Consider the following 23,887-nt stretch of genomic DNA (forward strand, 5'->3'; position numbering starts at 1 on the left):
GACCCGTGTGCAACTAAGAGACATTTTCTACTTACCTAGAACACATAATTTTATGCTCTTTGTGGGTTGTCCTTTTCCACTTTGATCATAAACCTCAGCGCTGTAAAGTCCTTCTTGGTCCTTCAACACATTTGTCAGTTTGAGGGATCCATCTGCATTAATATCATCTATTTTCCCAGTAATTACTGTTGCTTGTCGTTTATAAAATATTATTGCGTTGTTAAACTTCCACTTCAGATTAGCATTACTATCCCATCTGCGTCCCAGAGAAACATTGAAGCTTCGGCCCGTTGCAGCAAACTGGTCACAATCTTTGGATCAGAAAGAAAAAGGAACAAAAAGCAGAACAGGATTGTTAGAAGACGGACATTTTATAGAAGACAGACAACGATCACGTCTCAGTCTACCAAATGTGGAGGAGAAGGTGTTGTTCTGACTGTTCAAGGAAGGATTGGATGTAGAACTAGAACTGTGTGGGAAAAATGATCCAGCAGGTCTAGATACTCTGGATGTGACGCGGACTGAAAGAACCAGAGATGATCAAAGCTGAACCAACAAGTAGAACATTTTTATTTGCTCAGTATTTTAAAATAAACTACACATGTTTTTTAAACTTCTTTACAGATAAAAGATGCTGCGTTCACATATTGTTTTTGACCTTACTGATGCACTGCTTTAAGGTGATGTAACTCCTTGGTTTCATATCACTTTTAAATGCGGATAAACCTTCTTACGCTTTGTGCAACTGTATTATTAGATTCAAATTAATTAATTGTTTTAGCAACATTCTATTATGTTTTTTTTTATTTGCTCTAGTTTAGCACACAAATAGAAGAAAAACACATAATTGTGACTCTGTTGCTAAATTTTCCGATGATGATATCATGATTTACCCACATTTTCTGACTTTACTCTTTCATCAAGCAGCTATTTGTGAGCTTTAGCAACTCGGCCACTAATAATACACACGAAGAAACATCTTTCCAACCTCAAAAAACACCACAAAGAAGCAGAATTTGAACACATTGCATTTAAAATAGTGTAATATAACAATTATTGCAGTCAAGCTGTCCTTTGTGATTGGTTATCTGACGCATTGTTGTTGCAGAGATGACTGATATTAGAAACTTTGTATGTTTTAAACAATATGTATTCTTCCTAATATATAGCATAAAAACTGTTGGAAATCTTTCAAGCAATTTCATACAACCAATTTACATTTTTTGTAGCAACACAGTTATTTCTATGTTAGTTTTCAACATTTATGGTGAGCTGAACTCTTCAATGTTTGGACAGAATCAAAGTTTTAAATATGTATGCATTTATTTCTTTATTTGAGTATAAGTGTGTGTTTTCTGTCCTGCATGTTCTCGCAGCTTCTGCAGGTCACCTCCACGTTTCTGCTTTTGCACACCTTCCTGTTTGTCCCCTCCAACCTCATTTTAGACCCAAACCACCACAGCAGCAGCTCAGCCATTATCTCTAAACTGGTCAGAGCCACTTTTATTTAAAAAAAAAATGGCTGCAACTACAGAAGAGGAAATGATATAAGATAGAAAACTTCACTAAAAATCATGTCTCATGTTGCAGTAAATCCTCATCCTTCCTTTTCCAGTCTTTAAAGGTACAATATTATGCAATCGGTGCTCTATTATCACCTTTATAATGAAAAATCAAAGCAGAAATCATTGGATTTAATTACTTTGATTAAGTTTGAGTGATGTAAATTTTGCATAAAGGTTTGATATATTTATTAGAAAACCTGAACAAAACCCAATCAAACCTCCACATGTGGATTTATCCGTATTTTACACACGTAACAGAAAAAATACCTGAACTGAAAACATGTTAAAGAGGTTAGTGAGAGAACGAAAGCTTGAACTTCTTCTAGCTGAGAACCAACTAATAAACTTAAGACTGATCCTTTATGATCATTTAATTCAGTGTTAAATCTTCTTTCAACATTGAAAAGTAATTTTTAAAACAGTTCAGTACCTTGCGAGACAACAGAGGCCACAGCGAAGCAGAGGAGCAGAAACACAGAGACTGCAGTCATCGATGCCATCTTCGTTGTCGTTCTCCTCACATCTGGCTGAGAAGAAGAACTTTCCATCATCGAGGTCATTTCCTGTCACATCTCACTCTTGTCAGTGCGGCTGTGTTGGTGCCCGGGGTCTTGGTTTTGAAAGGAAGTGATCCAAGAGCCCCCGTCTACGTTCAAAGCAGGAGGAACTAAGATAGAGAGTTGAACGTGTCGTTTTTATATAGTAAATATAATAAATGGTCAAATTACATTTCAAATGTCATTAATCTAAGTTTTGTAAAATTAGCCGTGCAGCCTTAGATACACAGAGACCACAGAGTGAGATCATGTTCTGAGGTTTTATTCTGGACCTCTGAACCTGTCAGGGTTCCTGGAATTTGATTTCAGTGTTTTCCAGGTCTGTAAGTATGATAAAAGAACATAATGGTGAAAAAAACTTTTGCATTTCTCCATTGTCTAAGGCACGGTCCCAATACTCGTACTTCGGCCCTTGTGCCCCTGAAAAGCTCGTTCCTGCTGAGCTATAAACACCAACAACAAGTAATGTTTTGCGTGTCTATTTGTTGAGTTTGTTTTATCTGAAATTGGCTGTTTCCAATAAAGAGTAAGCCACCAGTAGCAGCAGTAATGAAATTGTTAAAAAAAAAATAGCTAACTATGAAAAAATATCAAATGTCTTTATTATTTTATTTTAAATATTGTTTTCTGTAACAAAATAAATCAATGTTACAACAAGGTGATACCATTAATGAAATGCACACAACATATATATTTTTGTAGTTTAGATTTATTTTTAATTGATTTTTGATTTCATCTGCTCCGCTATGCCCAATCCTGTCAAATTTGTGTTTCCCTCAAAAACGATTGCTTGTTGCAATTTTAATAAGTGATGGTTCTGTTATGCTTTGTGTCACAGTTATGACACAGAGGTATAAGTCAATGCTATAACCTGTAGCGTCCCAATTCTCCAATTTTGGATGCTTTGCAACCTGCGCACTCAATCCCTCATGTGCACTTCCACCAGGTACACACTTCATGGAGGGGTGCAGGGTGTAGTGTGAGGATTGGGACAGGGTTCACATGTGATTTGGTTCTTCCTGGTGTTGTTCATCCTTTCTTTCCTTCTGTCCTTTATTATTTCATTTTCTATGTCCTTCATTGTTTATTTGCTTGATTTCTTGTTTTGAACCTTGTGCCTTTTATTCTTTGTTCCTCTGTTTTTAAATTTTTCCACCTTCCTTTTGTCCGCCCTTTCTTTCTTCTTTGTGTCCTTCCCTCCCATTCAATGTCTTTCCTTCCTACTTCCTTGAGTCCTTTTTTCCTTGCCGTCCTTTTTCTTTTACTTTCTTCCTTGTTGCCAACCTGTTTTGTTTTCTCACCTCATCGATTCACTGTTCAGCTCTTTCCTTCCTTCTGTCAGGAGCACAGATCTGTGAGCAGATCAGAGCGGTTCTCTTTGCTGTTTTTACTCACTTTCTCCACAGGTGTTTCTCATCAGTGCCATGAGAAACTAGCCTCGTGAGACCATCCTAATCTCGCGAGCTTTCAAGGTTTCACTCGCAGATCAGTCTGGCTACTCTCCGTTAAAGAAAATTTGGAGCCGTTCACCAAACGAACATCCAATCAGCGTTGGCTTTGAGGCGGGTGGAGGTGTGACGCAACGAGAAGCGCGACAGTTCAGTCTAAAGAACATGGCGGCTTCGGCTGATGAAACTAGCGTTAGCGTGGCTATCGAGCAAGTTTTATCGGAATTACAGAGTATTTCTTTGCTGAGCTAACGAGCCTTTACCTGCAGCAGCAAGAGTAGCTTGGCTTGTGGTTGTGTTTTCGTCGTCGCTCGTAACAGAGCGACGACGAATCTGATTGGTTCATTTGGCCCGTCTATCACCAACATAGGCCAATCAGCTAACCAGTATTTTCGCCCCTTCCCAAAATTACTTCAATGGAAGGTTTCCAGATGGATATGCGGAGCAAATCTATCTGGCGGAGTCAGGTAAATGAGAAACACCTCCCATCCTTCCTTTAGATTTTTCTTTGTGGGTCGATCATAGCATCCTTTTTTAATTACTTCTGCTCTGCTTTCTTCCTCCAGTCCTTCTCTCATCTGCTGTTGTTCCTTTCTTCCCTTTTGACCCTGCTCATGTCCATTCTTCCTTTTTTGCATCCTTTATTTCAAGGTTCCATGTTAAAAACCTGGTGACAGCCGGCTAGACAAGCCACCTTTTTTTTTATTTTATTTTTTTTATAAATCACTTTAAAACAGGCAATATCTCAAGTACTGGACAATTTTTTTGTTGTTGAAAATTAATGAACATTCAAATCTACAACACAATAATTAAAACTAGAAATGAAATGCAAGTAAAAGTGACAACATGAAAATAAAACAGTATAAGCAATAATAAGAATTTTCATAACGGCGGGTCAGAAGCAAACGCAAAAAGGTGGGTCTTAAGGTTAGAGTCACTGATTTTTTCCGTAAGTTTCCCCAAATCCCTTTTTGAATAACTGTGCATGTGCAAGACCGTCTTACCTGCTTTTCCACTCCTCAGGTCTTATTTCTTTCTGCTGAGGCCTTCTTTTTCTTCTTCTCATAAACCTGTACGCAGTTTGTTTCTTGCGACTCTCAGCCATGTTCAAGGTATACGGTGAGAGCAGCGGAGCTACAATGAACGGCTAACACCGAAGCGTACCTAGCTGCTAAGCTATCCGGATGCACAAACACCAGGGCTCCATCTGAATAATAGCTCCTGTTCCTTGACCTTTCATGGGTTCAACAGTCAGAAAGCTATTGTGGCCAGGAAAGGAGCCTCGGACTGCTGTGCTGATTTCGTACAGCCTTTAACTCCACCGTCATTACATGAAGGAAACGCCACATGGATGATGAGAGTCAAATCCGGGTCTACAGCCTTCTGACAATGAGCTACAAAAGGAGTGATCTCTTCTCTCCAGACATTTTTGTGGATTTCTATGAGGGGGGCTGTGCTGATATGTCATGTCACCGAAAGGATTGTGGGATACCTTAAGGCTTCTAAGCACTGGTAAGGGACGCCGTGGGGTTCCTAGACAAAACTAGCCGCGTTCGGTCTGAACGGCAGGGATTTTGTCAAAGTTTTTACAGGGCTGCATCTCTCACAGAGATCAAATTTTCTAACCTCCTTTATCTGAATACATAATGTATTATTTCAGGTTGGAAGAACCATTTCATCCGGCATGACAAAAAGTGTTTCTGAACCGGTGAACAGGATTACCAACTATAGCTTTAAGAGCAGATGTAAAAATTTCTAAGAGGATTTTCTAATAATTTGGGAGCTGCACAGGCAAAAGCCCAATCTGCCCTAAGCAGCCATGTCAATTCAATTTCAATTCAATTTATTTATATAGCGCCAAATCATGAAACATGTCATCTCAAGGCACTTTACAAAATCAAGTTCAATCATATTATACAGATTGGGTCAGATTATACAGATTGGTCAAAAATGTCCTATATAAGGAAACCAGTTGATTGCATCAAAGTCCCGACAAGCAGCATTCACTCCTGGGGAACCGTAGAGCCACAGGGAGAGTCGTCTGCATTGTACATGGCTTTGCTGCAATCCCTCATACTGAGCAAGCATGAATCGACAGTGGGAAGAAAAACCACCCATTAACGGGAAGGAAAACCTCCAGCAGAACCGGGCTCAGTATGAACGGTCATCTGCCTCGACCGACTGGGGTTACAGAAGACAGAGCAGAGACACAACAAGAGAGACAAAAAAGCACAGAAGCACACATTGATCTAGTAATCTGTTCTACATTAGATGGTAGTAGCGGGTGAGCCATCTTCTCTGGATGATGTCACAGTTAACAGAACGCCAGACCAGGTGTACCTACTATGAAGAAAAACAGAGAGAGCAAAAAGTTAAAAGCTGAAATGACGACAGTCATTTCAATGTAATACAATGCAAAACTGGAGAACAGTAGACTGAAGAACAGTAGAAATCAGTAGAGTGAGAAAATTAGACCCTGATGTCCTCCAGCAGCCTAGGCCTATCACAGCACAACTATAGAGATAGCTCAGGGTAACATGAGCCACTCTAACTATAAGCTTTGTCAAAAAGGAAAGTTTTAAGATTAGTCTTAAAAATAGATAGGGTGTCTGCCTCACGGACCAAAACTGGGAGTTGGTTCCACAGGAGAGGAGCCTGATAGCTAAAGGATCTGCCTCCCATTCTACTTTTAGAGACTCTAGGAACCACCAGCAGACCTGCAGTCTGAGAGCAAAGTGCTATGTTGGGAACATATGGGGTAATCAGAGCTCTGATATATGATGGAGCTTGACTATTAAGGGCTTTATACGTTAGAAGGAGAATTTTAAATTCTATTCTTGATTTTACAGGAAGCCAATGAAGGGAAGCTAAAATTGGAGAAATATGATCCCTCTTGTTGATTTTCATCAGAACTCTTGCCGCAGCATTTTGGATCAGCTGAAGGCTTTGAACTGCATTTTGAGGACTTCCTGATAGTAAAGAATTACAATAGTCCAGCCTTGAAGTAACAAATGCATGGACTAGTTTTTCAGCATCACCCCTGGACAGAATGTTTCTAATTTTGGCGATATTCCGGAGGTGAAAAAAGGAAACTCTGGAAACCTGTTTAATATGAGATTTAAATGACATGTCTTGGTCGAAAACAACACCAAGATTTTTAACTTTATTACCAGAGGCCAAGTTAATGCCATCCAGATTAAGTGATTGATTAAGAACTTTATTTTTTGAGGACTCTGGCCCAAAGATTACAACTTCTGTCTTGTCAGAATTTAAATGCAGGAAATTTAAAGTCATCCAGCTTTTGATGTCATCAAGACATGACTGCAGTCGAAGTAACTGATTGGATTCATCAGGATTTATGGATAAATATAGCTGAGTGTTATCAGCATAACAGTGGAAATTAATCCTATGCTGTCTGATAATTTTGCCAATCGGAAGCATATATATAGTAAATAGAATTGGTCCAAGGACTGAACCCTGTGGTACTCCACAGGTGACCCTAGAGTTTGAGGAAGATTTATTATTAACATGGACAAACTGGAATCTGTCCGACAGATACGATTTAAACCAGCCTAATGCTTTTCCCTTAATCCTTACAGTATGCTCAAGTCTTTGTAGGAGAATATTGTGATCAACTGTATCAAATGTAGCACTGAGATCTAACAGGACAAGTATAGACACAAGTCCATTATCTGAGGCCATGAGAATATCATTAGTGACCTTCACCAGAGCTGTTTCAGTGCTATGATGAGCTCTAAAGCCTGACTGAAACTCCTCAAGTAGGTCATTACTTTGTAAATGTTCACATAGTTGATTAGCAACTACTTTCTCAAGAATTTAAGATAAGAAAAGAAGATTAGATATAGGTCTGTAATTTACTAACTCATTTTGATCAAGAGATGGTTTCTTAAGTAAAGGTTTAATAACAGCTACTTTAAAAGCCTGTGGTACATATCCATTTACCAAGGATAGATTAATCATGTCTAAAATAGGACCACTGATCAGAGGGAATACCTCCTTAAACAACTTGGTTGGGATTGGGTCTAACATACAAGTAGAAGGTTTAGATGAAGCTAAAATTTAGATAGCTCAGAAAGCTCTACTGCTTTTAAACAGTTCAGACACTGCGCAGGTTCTAAGGATTCCTCCAATGCTGCCTCACTTACTGAGGACGAGGTAATCATGTTTGGGAGGTTGCCAATTATTTTATTTTTAATGGAATCAATTTTATTTATGAAGAATCCCATAAAATCATTACTGCTAAGAGCTAAGGGAATGGATGGATCAACAGAGCTGTGGCTCTGGGTAAGTTTGGCAACTGTACTGAAGAGAAATCTAGGATTATTCTTATTCTCCTCAATTAATGATGAAAAATATGCTGCTCTAACTCTGCGAAGGTTCTTGTTATACAACAATAGACTGTCCCTCCAGATTAGGTAGGATTCATCTTGGTGTGTAGGGCGCCATTTTCTCTCCAATTTCCTAATATTGTGCTTCAAGGAACGCAGCTCTGAATTAAACCAAGGAGCCAGCTTCCTGTGAATAATCACCTTCTTTTTCAAGTGAGCTACATTGTTTAATGCAGAACGCAATGACGAAGTCATACCGTTTACAAAGACATCTATTCGTGAATTGGAAGAAACAACATTGCTGCCATCTACAGGGCATTTCTGCAATACGGAGGATATTAAAAAGGGGACAGACCCTTTAAGTTTTGATACAGCATTATCCGATAAAGATCTACTATAATGGAACCCTCTTTTGGGGGTGGAGAACTCAGTTAGATTAAACTCAAATGTAATTAAAAAAAATGATCAGATAGGACAGGGTTGTGAGGAAATACCGTTAATTCTTCACAATCAATGCCATATGTCAGCACAAGGTCTAAAGTATGGAGCCAAGAGTGCGTCGGTTTGTGCACATTTTGAGCAAAACCAATTGAATCTAGGATAGTTTTAAAGGCTACACTAAGGTTATCACATTCTGTGTCAACATGGATGTTAAAATCACCCACTATAATAACCTTATCAGTATTTAACACCAAATCAGATAAGAAATCTGACAACTCATCCAAAAACTGAGTGTAAGGGCCTGGTGGACGATACAAAACAACAAACAGAAGAGGTTTTATTGCTTTGCAGTTTGGATGAGGGAAACTGAGGGTTAAATGTTCAAAAGAACTGTAATTATTAATTGGCCTGGGACTAATTAATAAATCAGAAAGATGGTTGCCACTCCTCCTCCTCTTCCCACAGGTCTGGGAATGTGGAAATTTGAATAATTGGAGGGAGTTGACTCATTTATACTAACGTAGTCCTCTTGTAGCCAGGTTTCTGTGAGACAAAACAAATCAATCTGTTTATCAGAAATCAATTTGTTAACTAACAAAGTCTTTGGAGGGAGAGACCTTATATTTAATAGACCACATTTAATTGTTTTATTTTTAGGTTCAAGGTGAATCGTATTGATTTTTAGTAGGTTTTTATGATTTGTTCCTTTTAGATAAGTTTTTGATCTGTTAAGTTTTGGCCGTGGGAAAGACACTGTCTCAATAGGATAATGGATGGGTAACAGTACAGAAGCTGCAGAGAGGTGTGTTAAACTACGGCTCTGCTTCCTGGTCTGGACCCTGGGTTGTCAGCATTTAGGAGAACTAATAAGTCCGGCCAGATTTCTAGAAAGAAGAGCAGCACCATCCAAAGTAGGATGGATGCCGTCTCTTCGGATCAGACCAGGTTTTCCCCAGAAAGTTCTCCAGTTATCAATGTAGCCCACGTCGTTTTCAGGACACCACCTAGACAACCAGCGGTTGAATGATGACATGCGGCTAAACATGTCATCACTGGTCAGATCAGGCAGGGGACCAGAGAAAATTACGGAGTCCGACATAGTTTTAGCAAACTCACACACCGAAGCAACACCAACTTTAGTGACCTCCGATCGGCGTGACCGGGTGTCATTACCGCCAGCGTGAATAACAATCTTACTGTATTTACGCTTATCCTTAGCCAGCAGTTTTAGGTAAGATTCTATGTCGCCCGTTCTGGCCCCTGGCAGGCATTTAAGATTTAACTATGGTCCCTGGTGTCTCTAGTGCCACGTTTCTGACTATTGAGCTCCCAATAATCAGGATCGGCTTCTCAGCGGGTGTGTCGCTGAGTGGGGAAAATTTGTTAGAAACGCAGACGGGTTGGTGGTGAACTGGGGGCTGAAATCTAGAGCTATGCTTCCTACGAACTGTCACCCAGCCGGCCTGCTTACCCGGCTGCTCGGGTGCTTCTGGAGGACCACTAAGTGAACTAACGCTAGGTCTATGTGGCTCCGCGCTAGCAGAGGGGCGACTATCAGCTGGTCTTTCCATAGCACAGAGCCGGGACTCTAATTCTGACACCCTCGCCTCCAAAGCTACAAAAACACTACATTTATTACAAGTACCATTATCACTAAAGGAGGCAGAGGAATAGCTAAACATCTGACACAGAGAGCAGGAGATAAGGGGAGACTTAGTCAGAGACGGAGAAGCTGATGTCAAGAATCAGAAACAGAGGACCCTGAATTCAGCCAGACAAGCAAAAGGTTGTAATAAAAAGGTGATTTATTAACAAAGCCAAAAAACCAAAAGAGGGCACCAAGCCAAAAAGCAAAGAGGCAGTGTCCAAAAAACTTAAACAGTCCACAGCCAACAACCTAAAATAAACTGGTCAGAAGTCAGGCTGGTCTATTAACAAAAAGAGCAGAACAGGTCAAATAATCCAGGTAAAAACTAACAGAATCAGGTTGGGTACATGCAGACAGGATCAGACTTACCCCAGGCAGGAAACACAATGATCGGGCAGAGTGCAAGGAACAGAGGCAGGCATAAGTAGGGGAGTGAGCAGGTGAAAGGGATCAAACTAATTACCAGACTAAGTGGAGCTGATCAGGGAAGTGGCTGGAGGTGGAACTGAACTGACTGAATAGCTGCCATGTGAAAACAGGTTAAACTAAAACAGTTCAAGAACCAATCTGAAACACAAAATAAAATTACAAGACCCAACCTAAGATGGAACTCAAACCAAGACTGAAACAGGACACAAGCTAAAATAGAAAACAATAACCTAAAAACAGAAATTAAAACTTAGGCAGAAACTCAAACTATGACAGCTGAAGTAATATAATAGTAGGAGAGGAAGCCATTGTGGAGCTAAAGCTAGGCTAGGCTAAAGCTAGGCTAGCGCCCTTCTACCACGCCAAGAGAGCAAACCATGAAACACGAGGAGGTCCCAAGCGTGATGTGCAGCAACAGAAAATGTTTTAAAAGTGCTTATGTGTTAGAAACAGATGTTACAGCAAAGAGATTAAAGATAAAAGCGAGAGAATCTGGCAGTACCTCCAACAACAGCTGGTCAGCTGGTCTGAGAAAGTGAGTGCAGGTGCAGTAGCTCAGAGAGGAAGACAAGGCCAAGATCATTTAAAAACTTTTAAAAACAAGACTTTTAAAATTATATCTAATATCAACGGGAAACGAGTACAGAAAGGGTAAAATGAGAGTATTATGTGTTCTCCTCCGTGTTCCAGTTAAAATATCTGACATAACTTCATGGTGAAAGGAAAGAGAAAGATATGGAGGAACTCTGGATGTAGCTCTGGCTCAGAGTGGTGGTTAGGATTTTGGTCATTTCTGCTATATTTGATGATATTCAAACAGGACCACTGTAAAGACTGAAACTCAGGAGCAGCATGGAGAGCAGAAGGGTTTGATGACAAGAAGGCAAAAATGTACGGCACCACATGCGGAGAACAGGACGTGGAGCATGGAAGGAGAAACAGGCAGTACAACAAAGAAGTAACAGACATGGTAACGAGAAGATCCAGCAGAAAACAATGGTCAAAAGTGAACATGAACACAGAGGGAAGTGTGGAGAATGACATTAGCAGCTGGTGAGCTGATCAGAGGATAATGATGAGCAGCTGAGGCAGAAGCAAAGCAGCTAATTAACAGAGGAGCTGAACTTAGACACAGAAACACAAAGGGAAAGACAGGTACTAGTTAAGCAGAATAAACTAGAACACCCAGGGAGTCGAACACAGGAAAAAAAATAATATGACAACCCTTTATGAACAGGATACGGAAAAACCTTATAGAACATAATAACTGAGACAGTATCACCGCACAACCACAAGTGAAAAACAAAACCTAAAACCCAAGTATCATAACTCCTTTGACATTTCAGGTTTTTGTCATTTCATTCACCTTTCTGCCATGAAAGGAATAATAAAGTTCTGGCTTCCATCCTGTTCCGATCCGACTCCAGAATATGTTGGTTCTTGCCATCCTGTTTTTGTTAATATTGTACAGTTGTGATATTTTCCACCATCCTTGTTGAAGAATAAATGATTGACAGAATTATTCTCAATCTTTTATTCCAAATGAAGAAAAAGTAACAGGACATAATGCTTAAGAAGGTACACTTTAAAATTTAGAACCTGAAGTAATTGAAATACTTTACATTTAAACAGCACGGTTTGTATTTTCTATGAATGGTCACAATAAATCAAGATCACAAATGTTTATAACTTTCAGAGTCAGCTTGAGTCTCAGGTTGTTTCTAAAATGGGAACTTAAGACTGCTGATAACAAAGTTTGTTTTGAATTTTGCAAAATGACATTCAACAAATCAGAGAGAGAAAGAAATTATGAATATGAATAATGTTTGGGTCATGGCTGGCGGTGACGAGGAGAATATTTAGGGAAAACAGAAAGATGGGGATGATGATGGGTTGATATTGGTCCACTCCAAAGGAAGCTCCTCCTCATCTGTTCAGACATTAGAGACAAGCATACGTTAGGAAACAAAGCAGGATCAAATTTAGCAAAGAAAACAAACTTATGTGTGAAGTAAGTCTTTGTGAGATCATGGAAAATTATTTCACACCTCACAGGAAATCAGTGGACAACCACTAGCCCAAACTATTTTAAACCATTTCCTCTCATCTGATGTCTAAAGTTAATCCTAGCCACCTACAGTAGGTATAGGTAAAAATCTAGTCTTTTAAATGCATGGACAGAAGATTTAAAAAAAATCCCGCAATACTAGTTGAAATGTTTATATTTTAAATCCCGACTCATCAATCTGAAACAAATGATCTAAGTCTCTATGTTGTCAACGATTTAGGAAATCATGTGGCCATAAAATTGAAGTGGACCTAACAGTGAGCTGTGGGGTACTCCAGAATTTTTGATCCCTTAATTTATAGAGAATTGTGGATTGCGGTGTTTTAAAGATCTTTGAGATAGTTTCAGCTGCGTCTAAGAAGTTCTCCTTTAGTGCACAAAGTTTTTACTTTTAACAAAAGATGTAAAAAATAAATAAATAACACATTACCCTTCAGTACCACCTTCTCCTTCCTTTAATCTTGCACACAATAATGACGATGATGATCAGCACAAGAAACCCTAAACAAATATATAGATGTATGAGGTTTATTTTTGTTAAAGTTCCTTTTAGTGTTTTTCAAAATATACACAAATCATTTACATTTTTAAAGCATTGTGAAAAAAACATACCTACTCCACCACCAATATAATCCCAGTTCCTTCCAGTCAGTTCATCTGGGAGACATTTAAAAAGAAGGCATGAAAAAAAATGTTAACTTTACACTTATGACTCAAAATTTGTACTGATATAGGTTTTTCCCCATCCTATTAGAGGAGCTGGAGCTTATTTGTTTAAGAGCCGCTTTTAGCCATGGTGACTACAACATGCTTACCTGTTTTAGCACAATTATGAGCGACAGCCTCACTGACTTCAGAGCTAGCGTTGTTGAAAACTTTGCAAGCAAAGTTGTACGCTTTCGTGTCTTCAGCCTTTACTTGAAAAGATAATATTTTTTCCTTCTCCATCTCGATACCATTTTGAAGCCATTTATACTCCAAGTCGCTGGCTTGCTACAGAAAAATAAAAATATGGTAATTAACTGACTGGAAACTCTCAGCTAGAGCAAGTCGTTTGGAACGCAGGTAAACAATGATTTTGAAAACATCATCCCATGTCAGAGTCTTGATCAGTATTTAAAGTCTCTTTGGGTTTCAGGAAGGATTTGAAGCTCCACAGAAAGTTACAGTGTCCTGTGGTTATTAGCTAAAAAGATGAAAAAAAAAGAACAAGTTCTCACCAGACCAGGAATGCATGTAATGTTCACGTTTTCACCCTCACATGTTGCGCTTACTTTAGGCTTTTTCACAGGATCTGAGAAAGTTTGATCACAAAGTTGTCAAGAAAACATTAAAATCATAACAAAAACACCATTGGGCTGCTGATGTTCTGCATGTTTAGCATTTTCTGATGCAGCAACACACTGAACTCATAGTTTTATAAGCTGATGTGAACTTAATCCTTAATATTTGGAGTACTTCAATCAGAAAAAAAAAATCATGCACAGGCTTTTTAATATAATTAGAGATGTTTAATGAGATGTACCGAGAGACATATGTGCAATTAAGAGACATTTTCTACTTACCCAGAACACATAAATATATGTTCTTTATGGGCTCTGCTATTCCTCCTTCATCTACAACCTCAGCAGAGTACTCTCCTGATTGGTCCTTCCTTACATTTGTCAGTTTTAGAGATCCATCTTCATTGACATCATTTATTTTCCCACTAATTACCCCTGTTTGATTTTTATGAAATATTGTCTTGTCGTTAAACATCCACTTGAAAGTATCAGCATCGCTCAGTGTATATCCCACAGAAACAGTGAAGCTTCGGCCCGTTGCAGCAAACTGGTCACAAACTTGGGATCAGAAAGAAAAAGGAACAAAAAGCAGAACAGGATTGTTAGAAGATGGACATTTTATAGAAGACACCAGCTTCAAAAAGTCATCTGCCTTCTGTCAACTTAGACCAGCTTCTCTGTCACTGCTTGATACTGCCGCCACCTTGTTTTATCTTGGGATGCTGCGTTTACATATTGTTTTGCATACAGTACACCTTTGACTAAAGTTGACCAGCTGGGTTGGGCAAGTTACTTCTCCCAAAAAGTATCTAAGTTACTAACAAGTTACTGCACTATCAAAGTAACTAGTTACTAGGCAAAGTAACTATGCAGTTACTCTTTACAATCACAAATGGCAGTGAAAATGGACAACTTTCCTGTTATTGAAACTTAAAATTCTACTTATTTCAATCATTAAATCTAAAATGCATAATAATTCATTAAATTGACTAAATATTTGAAAACATTGTACCCTAATCTATGCAATTTTGTTGTGTGTGGAGGGACAAGGGTGTCAAGACAGTATGCTTATGTAGATATCAAGGCTATTATGTTCGGTGTTTATAACAAAAGAAAAATATAAACAAACAGACGTTTTAGAACTCCATAATAAAGGCTACAACTCGCTATAAAATGGGTATAAAAAAATAATGCTTTTCATGTAATATAACAAAATTAAATACACTTTGTAGTAAAATTAAATAGGAGTCACACCATTCTAGACAAAAGCAAGGTGGAATATACTTCAGGTATTTTTTTGATTATGGAAATGAACAATAATAGCATACCACTGAAGAAGTAAAGTGCAAAATTGGGGCACCAAGTTGTAAACTTAACTTATTTTCTTAACATGTCCCGTCTGGCAGTGTAGCACAAACAATTGCTTTCTTAGAAGAGAATTTACTTTCACAAATGAGGCATTTTAGCCGTTTTCGCTAGTGCTAATGCAAAAAAAAAAAAAAAAAAAAAAAAAACTGTATGAGACAGTATTATTTCAAATTCAATGGACCCTAAGACAGAAAGAGAAAAGATAAAAAAGGGAGAAAGTGAGGTAAAATGTTAAAAGGGAGAGGAGACAACAATAGATTATAGGAAAAACAGAGTACAAGATACCATCCTTAGAGTCTGCTTCTACAACTGCAGAAAGAGAGTTAGAAAGAACAACACAACGAACAGAAGACGTATCACAGGTACAAACAACCAACGCCTATTTAACATTACTGAAAAATATGCAGTATTATTTAATAAAGGATATATTTAGTGGCAGCCAAAGCTATCTGTAGGACTTATATGTATAGAAGCTGATAGAATTATTCTTACTATTTTCTACATATTTTATGTTATTTACTTTGTTCATTGCATTTATCATATAAATGTATTCTTTACTACTAAGAAGTTTTAAGGTTTTAGATATTAACGTGTATTTCATGTGGCTGATCTCTCTCTTATCGTTGCAGAAGGCCTGCAGAAAGCAGAGAAATATGTTGTGACGATAAAAAGTGTTTTTCTAAATATGTTTGAAACTGTCATGAACTCTATTCAGCCATCTGATGTGTTTACGCATAATTGTACTGTGTGAACTGCTTGGTATTATCTCGAATGTCACAGAGTTGTTTTGCTTTTCCCTACACCTTAGCTTGACAATGTAACCATGGATTCCTTTTCCTAAATAAAAAGAGAGGAGGCGACGGATTTTTGCTTCAGAGCGAATGGACCTGTGAAAAACACCTCCGTTCCTCTCCTTGCAAGATTTGAAAACTAACCACACTGTTGTTTCTCCTCCATGAGTTGTTAATGAATGTTTTAGGTATCTGAACATGACAGAAGCATATCTGTAAGCATCCGGATCAAAGCACCTGTGGGTGTTTGTGAGAGTGTGCTTGCATAGGTAAGGGTTTTTCCATGTGAAACATGCTCAACAGTGGTTGTAAAGGCAGACAACGGGGAAACCAGAACCCCAGATACCTGAAAGGGCCCCCAGAGCGTGGGAGCCCAAGGAGAACCAACACAGGAATAGCTACAACCTCCATCCCAGAGAAGAGGCGAGGAGAGCCCCGAGAACCCTCACCCCCCAAAAACACCCACAGTACAAAAGCCCCTGGGGGCTGCAGGGATGAGCCCATTGGCTCTGCCAGCAGCCAGTTATACCAGAGCAGATCCAGCCATGGGTCCAGAGAAACAGGACCCAAAGGGCACACCACCCCTTTAGGGTTACCACCCCTTAGGTGTTGGTAGGTATTTTGCAGAAATACCAACCATTGCAGAAGCTGCCAACCTTTTCTCTACCTCAGCTGCCTCTAGTGATGCTCTAACAACCAGAACTGCCCCCCCCCCCCCCTACCTCATTATGGCACAGTGAGGTAAAAGCTGCACCATTAGATCCCTCTGACTGGCTGTCTGTTTTAACAGATAAAGACCAGAGTTTTTTTGTAGAGACCCTGATCAAATCCAAAACAATTTCTGCAAATTGTAGAACCCATTGTTTAATTTATGGCGTTGGTACATTATGCAAATTGTTGTACATAGTGCTTTTGAGCAATTCTTTTTTACTAAATTCACATTGCGTTATGTCTACACTGGGATCTGTTATGTTTTATTTTGTGCAATCAAAGTTCCATCTATATTGGGGTCCATTTTGTGAATGTTTTGAATGTTTTAATTGTTTTGCAGTTTATAGTGTTTATTGTTGATTGTTAATGCCTTTAAAATTTATTTGTTTGGCTGTTGGAATAAAGTGAAGTTGAATTGAAACTGAACTGTGCCACTTGTTTATTAATAATGTTTTTATGTTTTAGTATTTGTTTACATCTCACATGGAGCTTTCTGTATCCATGTGTGCTATAGAAAAATGCTACATGATGAATATTATACTGAGGTTTCTGTAAAATGCTTAGTTATGTGTGGGGAGAGCACACATAATAAATTTGCCTGGGGTGCCAAACTGGCTCGGGCTGGCTCTGCTAAAAACTTTAAAAGTTTTGGATATTGTTTAATAACCAAACCTCTCTTCAACTTAACCCCATGTAGGTGGCTTATAATCCCTATAAAACACACTCCAGATTTCTGTTGGGACCCGGCAAAATGTGAAAAGGGACACACGCCATTTCCTGCACTAATCTTCATTTAGTCTCTCTACATCATGATGGCCACAGCTAGCCATCAGTTTAGCTCCACAAATGCACAGAACACTTCAGTGTTGCTTGTCATTGAGAGAGAAACAACAAAACAGCTCTATTACATCTACCTTATACACAGTATAAAAGAACAAGTCCAAAGTCACTGACGATAAGCGAACGTGGCAACACTGCTGGAATCCTGGAACACAGTGCTGAGTGTTTCTGGAGGTCTCGTTCCCCCTGTATCATCATTCTTTAACAAATGTGAAATAAATCACAACATTTAGGCTTACTTATTGTTGTAACATTAGTGATATATATTCAGTGTGCCCACTCTTTACTAGAAAAGCATGAATAAAGATCGACTTCATCATTGCTGTGTAGAAGAAACCCGTTTTCTTATTACACCTGCTGCTTAAATGTCTTTAGAGGATGGCCATATGCGGTTGCGGGTCCGGTTACCGAGGACATGTGCAGCTGCAAAAAATTCTGCAAGAAGGAAGTTCTCAAATTGTTCTGGTGCATATTAGAGTAAAATCCCGCCACCAACTTACGCTAACTTGACTAGTGTAAACTAAATGGCAAAACAGGGACACCAAAAAACAGAGAGGGGCTTTTGGAGGATGAAATAAGATTTTTACAAGCATGGATAACAGGTTTTGCCTTAGAAAATGAAAAAAACAATAACTGTTTTTAATAAATTATGAGGGACAGCAACAGAAAGGACCATGTGAACTTGTTTTTGCAAGTGCCTTTTCTGCAGCTGGAGCAGCAGCTGGCCACTGCTACCCTATGAGCAGTGTGTGTGGGAGTTTGTGGAGAAGCAGCACTGGATCAAGACTGTAACACGCACCGCAGTCAGAGTGAGCCCAGGGTTACTGCTTAAAGAAGTCTGCCTGGATGTGTATTAAGATTCTGGAAGTCATGTAAATGGCGGATGGATATCTTCTTGTGAATGTTATTGTACAAAATGGATAATAACCAGTCCACAAACAATTTCTAAACTTAGCTTGAATGATAATATAATGAGCAAAAAGTTAGCCTCCACAATCATCTACTTTTGTATTATTGACTGTTATACATGGGATTCAAAGCCCACAAGTTGAAATGAAACACTGCAACCTTCTAAAGAGTGTTTTTGTTTCAATGCGTTACTGCTGAAGGATGATCTGAGTGTCGCATCCTGTTCTCACCACAGTACCCACCAGCGCGCACTCCCACACAGTTCTGTTAGAACGTTGTACCCTAAAAGCAGTGACACCTCCGGAAATATTTTCCGGGGGTGACCACATTAAGCCATTAATGACCTAAAATCAAAACCAACGGCTGACTCTAAAAGAAAATGCTGTAATGATGTAGTTATAATATATTTTATAATAGGAACTACTAAAAAACTAACATAGACCATTTGTCTTAAGTGCCGATCATTTAAAGAGACAGAACGGTGGTTCATTACACTACAAGTATAAACAATAAAAACATTATTTAAGTACAACAAATTAAGCCAGTTTGATGCTGCATTCACTGTTAACTGGAAAAGGTAGGTGTGTTTGTGGATGCATGGACAACTCAGCTTTTAGCCGTGGTGACCACAACATGCTTACCTGTCTTAGCACAATTATGAGCGACAGCCTCGCTGACTTCAAAACTCGCTTTGTTGGAAACGCTGCAGGCAAATTTATCAGCTTTAGTGTGTGCAGCTTTCACTTGAAAAGATAATCTTTTTTCCTTCTCCATCTTGACACCGTTTTTAAGCCATTCGTACTCCACATCCTTAGGTTGCTACAGGAAAATAAAAAATAAAAGACTGACTGGAAAGTCTCAGCTAGAAAAAATAGAGTCAAACTTTTCACAACAACTTAAATGACTGGATGCATTTTATTCAGGATTTCTGGATGAAATGCATCACATTGTAATGATTTCTTGTGGCGTATGAAATGCAAAGACGTGGTTTGATAGGATACTGAGACTAAACAGCAGAGCTTTAACATCTTTAGGAGGAACGCAGGTGAACATTGATTCTGGAAAATATTATCACATGTCAGAATCTTGACAAGCATTTAGAGTCAGTCATGGTTTTTAGGAACAATTCAAAGCTCCACAGAAAGTTACAGTGTCCTGTGGTTATTAGCTAGAAGGATGTAAAAAAAAAAAAGATGTAAAAAAACAAAGAAACATGTTCTTACCTTATCAGGAATGCATTTAATGATCACGTTTTTATCCTCACATCTTGTTTCTACTTTAGGCTTTTTCACAGGATCTGAGAAAGTTTGATCAAGAAGTTGTTGAGAAAAAAGAAATCACAACAAAGACACCATTGAGTTGCTGATGTTCTGCATGTTTAACATCTTCTGCTGCATCGATGCACTTGAACTCACAGTTTTATAAGCTGATGTGAACTTAATCTTTAATATTTGGACATCTTCAATATGGAAGTAAAGAAGTAAAATCATGTAGAGGCTTCCAAATATGAATTGACAGGTTTACTAAGCTGCACAGCAAGAGAAATATGCAACTAAGAGACATTTTCTACTTACCTAGAACACATAATTTTATGCTCTTTGTGGGCTGTCCTTTTCCACTTTGATCATAAACCTCAGCGCTATAAAGTCCTTCTTGGTCCTTTCCCACATTTGTCAGTTTGAGGGATCCATCTGCATTAATATCATCTATTTTCCCAGTAATTACTGTTGCTTGTCGTTTATAAAATATTATTGCGTTGTTAAACTTCCACTTCAGATTAGCATTACTATCCCATATGCGTCCCAGAGAAACATTGAAGCTTCGGCCTGTTGCAGCAAACTGGTCACAATCTTTGGATCAGAAAGAAAAAGGAACAAAAGCAGAACAGGATTATTAGAAGAAGGAGATTTTATAGAAGACAGACAACGATCACGTCTCAGTCTACCAAATGTGGAGGAGAAGGTGTTGTTCTGACTGTTCAAGGAAGGATTGGATGTAGAACTAGAACTGTGAGGGAAAAATGATCCAGCAGGTCTAGATACTCTGGATGTGACATGGACTGAAAGAACCAGAGATGATCAAACCTGAACCAACAAGTAGAACATTTCCAGAACCTGGTGCCAACACCAGAAACTCTCTCTGACAACCACTGATGCTCCAAAGTATTCCCACCCTTTGATCACCATCACATTCAGTCGCCTCAGTTTATTCTGGTTGTTATCTTTGTGACTGGAAGGAATGTATGTGGTGAACCCGATATTCAAACCTAACACAGAGTAGCGTTTTAAAGGTTTATTGTAAAACAGAGGTGAATGGTAGCAGGCCGCAAAGGCTGAGGATGACTGGAGAGGACAGAGAAGGCTGACCAGGTGATGATAGAAGGAGTAAGTAGATGACCAGATGGTGCAGACAGAGACCAAACTGACCAGAATATGTAAGCAGACTTGACAAAGCGCCGCCAGCGGAGACAGAGTAAGAATGACCAGTCCAAAACAAAAACAAAAACAAAAACCCAAGTCATGACAAAGATCAGAACTGTGAAGGTGAAGAAAAATTAAAGCAGATATTTACATACACTAAATAAAAATATACATAACTGGCTGTTCTTCCTGCCTGACATTAGATCAGACTAAACTTCTTATTTTATGTCATTTAGATTGTCTTCACCGTCCTTGTCAAAGAAACCCATTCCCACAGCATGATGCTGCCTCCACCATGCTTTACCCCAGAGATGCTGTGTTCACATGTTGTTATGGCCTTACTGTTAACTGATGCGCTGCTTTAGCTGTAATAGCTCAGTTCTTCAGCTTTCATATCATCTTTACAAGCAGATGAACATTACGCTTTTGTGCAAATTTATTATTAGATTAAAATTAATTAATTGTTTTATCAACATCTAACGATAAAGTTTTTTTAAATATTTGGTCTAGTTTAACAACTACATAGAAGAAAAACACATAATTGTGACTCGGTTGCTAAATTTTCCGATGAGAAAATCATATTTTACCCACATTTCCTGACTTTATTGCTTCATCACGCAACGATTTGCGAGATTTAGCATCTCGGCTGCTAAAAATAAGCATGAAGTTTGAACACTGAGGGTGTGAAAAATCTCTCCAACCTTTAAAAAAAGCACCAATATATTGAACATTTTTTAACGCATTACATTTAAAATATCATATTCTAACCAGTATTACAGTCAAGTTGTCGATTGTGATTAATCAGATACATTGATATTGCAGAAATGATTGAAATTAGCTACTTTGTACTTCTTCAACAAAATGTATTGTTAATAATATTTAATGTGAAAATTGTTGGAAACCTTTCAAACAATTTCATGCAACAAATTGTACATTTTACTGTAACCCAATTATTTCTATTTTAGTTTTTGACCTTTATGCAAAAGTTGAACTCTTCAATGTTTTGACACAATCAGTGGTTTAAATATGTATGCATTTATTCCTTTGTTTGAGTATAAGTGTGTGTTTTCTGTGCTGCATGTTCTTGCAGCTTCTGCAGGTCACCTCCACGTTTCTGCTTTTGCACACCTTCCTGTTTGTCCCCTCCAACCTCATTTTAGACCCAAACCACAACAGCAGCAGCTCAGCCTTTATCTCTTAACTGATCAGAGCCAATTCATTTTTTTAAAAAAATGGGTGCAACAATAGCAGAAGGAAGCTTATAAAATAGAAAACCTTATTAAAAACCTGTGGAAGATGGTAAATGGCTTGCACAAAGCGCTTCACATTACAGTCAGTCATTCACACCCTGCCGGTGGTGAGCCATGTTAGTAACCACAGCTGCCCTGAGGCAGAGGCGAGGTGACACCAGGCCCTCTGACCACCGTCAGCAGGCAATGCAGGTGAAATGTTATGCCCAAGGACACGACTGCTGATGGTCAGAGTGGGGGATCAAACCAGCAACCTGCCAATTTCAGGTTGAACCCGTTAAATACGGCGCCGCTGTCGCCTCCAAGATCATGTCTCATGTTACAGCAAATCCTCATCCTTCCAGTCTTTAAAGGTACAATATTATGCAATCGGTGCTCTATTATCACCTTTATAATGAAAAATCAAAGCAGAAATGATTGGATTTACTAACTTTAATTAATTTTGAGTGACTTGCAAAAAATTTTTATCCATTTACTAGAAAATGGAACAAAACCAAATCAAAGCTCCACATGTGGAGTTACCCGTATTTTACACACGTAACAGAAAAAAAATACCTGAACTGAAAACATGTTAAAGAGGTTAGTGAGAGAACGAAAGCTTGAACTTCTTCTAGCTGAGAACCAACTAATAAACTTAAGACTGATCCTTTATTATCATTTAAGTCAGTGTTAAATCTTCTTTCAACATTGAAAAGTAAGTTTTAAAACAGTTCAGTACCTTGGGAGGCAACAGAGGCCACAGCGAAGCAGCAGAGCAGAAACACAGAGACTGCAGTCATCGATGCCATCTTCGTTGTCGTTCTCCTCACATCTGGCTGAGAAGAAGACGAACTTTCCATCATCGGTGTTATTTCCTGTCACATCTCGCTCTTGTCAGTGTGGCTGTGTCTGTGCTCAGGGTCTTGGTTTTGAAAGGAAGTGATCCAAGAGCCCCTGTCTACGTTCAAAGCAGTAGGAACTAAGATAGAAATTTGAATGTGTAATGTTTATAGAATACATATAATAAATGGTCAAGTTACATTTTACAATTCAAATGTCATTAATCTAAGTGTCATTATGAAATAAAAAGAATACTGGGGAAAACACCATAATGAAAAAAGTGGACTTCTTTAAAAACCTTAAAACAAAAACAGCTGGAATTAAATAACAATGCCTCAATAATAATGTATTTTATTGTGAAAAATAATGTAAAAATAAATGTTTTATTATTATAATTTTTTTAAAGAAAAATGACAAATATTTCATAGTAATGAGAAGGTAATTTTACAAGCATTGGGGTATTTCACAATTTCATTGTCACATTGAATATTTATATTTAATTTATTCAAGTAGATAATTATTTCATAATGCTGTATTTATTTATTTCATTTTGAACACTTTGGTGTTCCATAGTAATTCCTCTGAGGCTGTGTGATCAGATCGACATTCAGAAAAGGGAGCGAGACCAGACAGGAATGAGAGGTTTCCACCACTATGATAAAGACCTCCACCCCCCACCCCAAAAAATATATTTTTTTTGGCCAGGAAATATTTGACCCCTGAAACCACGATTACTTCTTTCTCCCACCTACAAGGTCTTCCAGCAGTGCCGATACATCCACCGCGCAGCATTACGCACCAGAGTATTTGTCTGTTTACAGTAATTAAAGTAATTGCCTTGACTTTGTAACAATAATCTGTTAATATCTGGTGATCGTCGAGGAGAGGAATGTCATGGCAGTAAACCTATGAAATGTATTTAAGATTAAAATTTTTTATTTATTGAAAGGTTCCTGTGCATAGTAATGTGTCACCAGTGCAAGGATGAATA

General features: G+C 38.5%; 1 protein-coding gene across 1 annotated transcript in view; it reads right to left on the reverse strand.

Annotated features, from left to right (window-relative positions):
* The window catches only part of LOC105919366 (T-cell surface antigen CD2), a 45,264-nt gene extending 22,349 nt beyond the window's left edge, over nucleotides 1-22,915 (reverse strand). Inside the window, exons 1-5 of the mRNA XM_036128362.1 lie at nucleotides 22,796-22,915; nucleotides 19,982-20,257; nucleotides 19,631-19,704; nucleotides 19,049-19,226; nucleotides 36-311 (exon numbers count right to left, since the gene is read on the reverse strand). Of these exons, the coding sequence (XP_035984255.1) occupies nucleotides 36-311; nucleotides 19,049-19,226; nucleotides 19,631-19,704; nucleotides 19,982-20,257; nucleotides 22,796-22,865 (874 nt within the window). The 5' untranslated portion in view covers nucleotides 22,866-22,915. The remainder of the gene's footprint in view (nucleotides 1-35; nucleotides 312-19,048; nucleotides 19,227-19,630; nucleotides 19,705-19,981; nucleotides 20,258-22,795) is intronic.
* Between the last annotated feature and the right edge of the window lie 972 nt (nucleotides 22,916-23,887).

Source organism: Fundulus heteroclitus, chromosome 24 (genome assembly GCF_011125445.2).
Source record: "Fundulus heteroclitus isolate FHET01 chromosome 24, MU-UCD_Fhet_4.1, whole genome shotgun sequence".
NCBI classification, from domain to species: Eukaryota; Metazoa; Chordata; class Actinopteri; order Cyprinodontiformes; family Fundulidae; genus Fundulus; species Fundulus heteroclitus.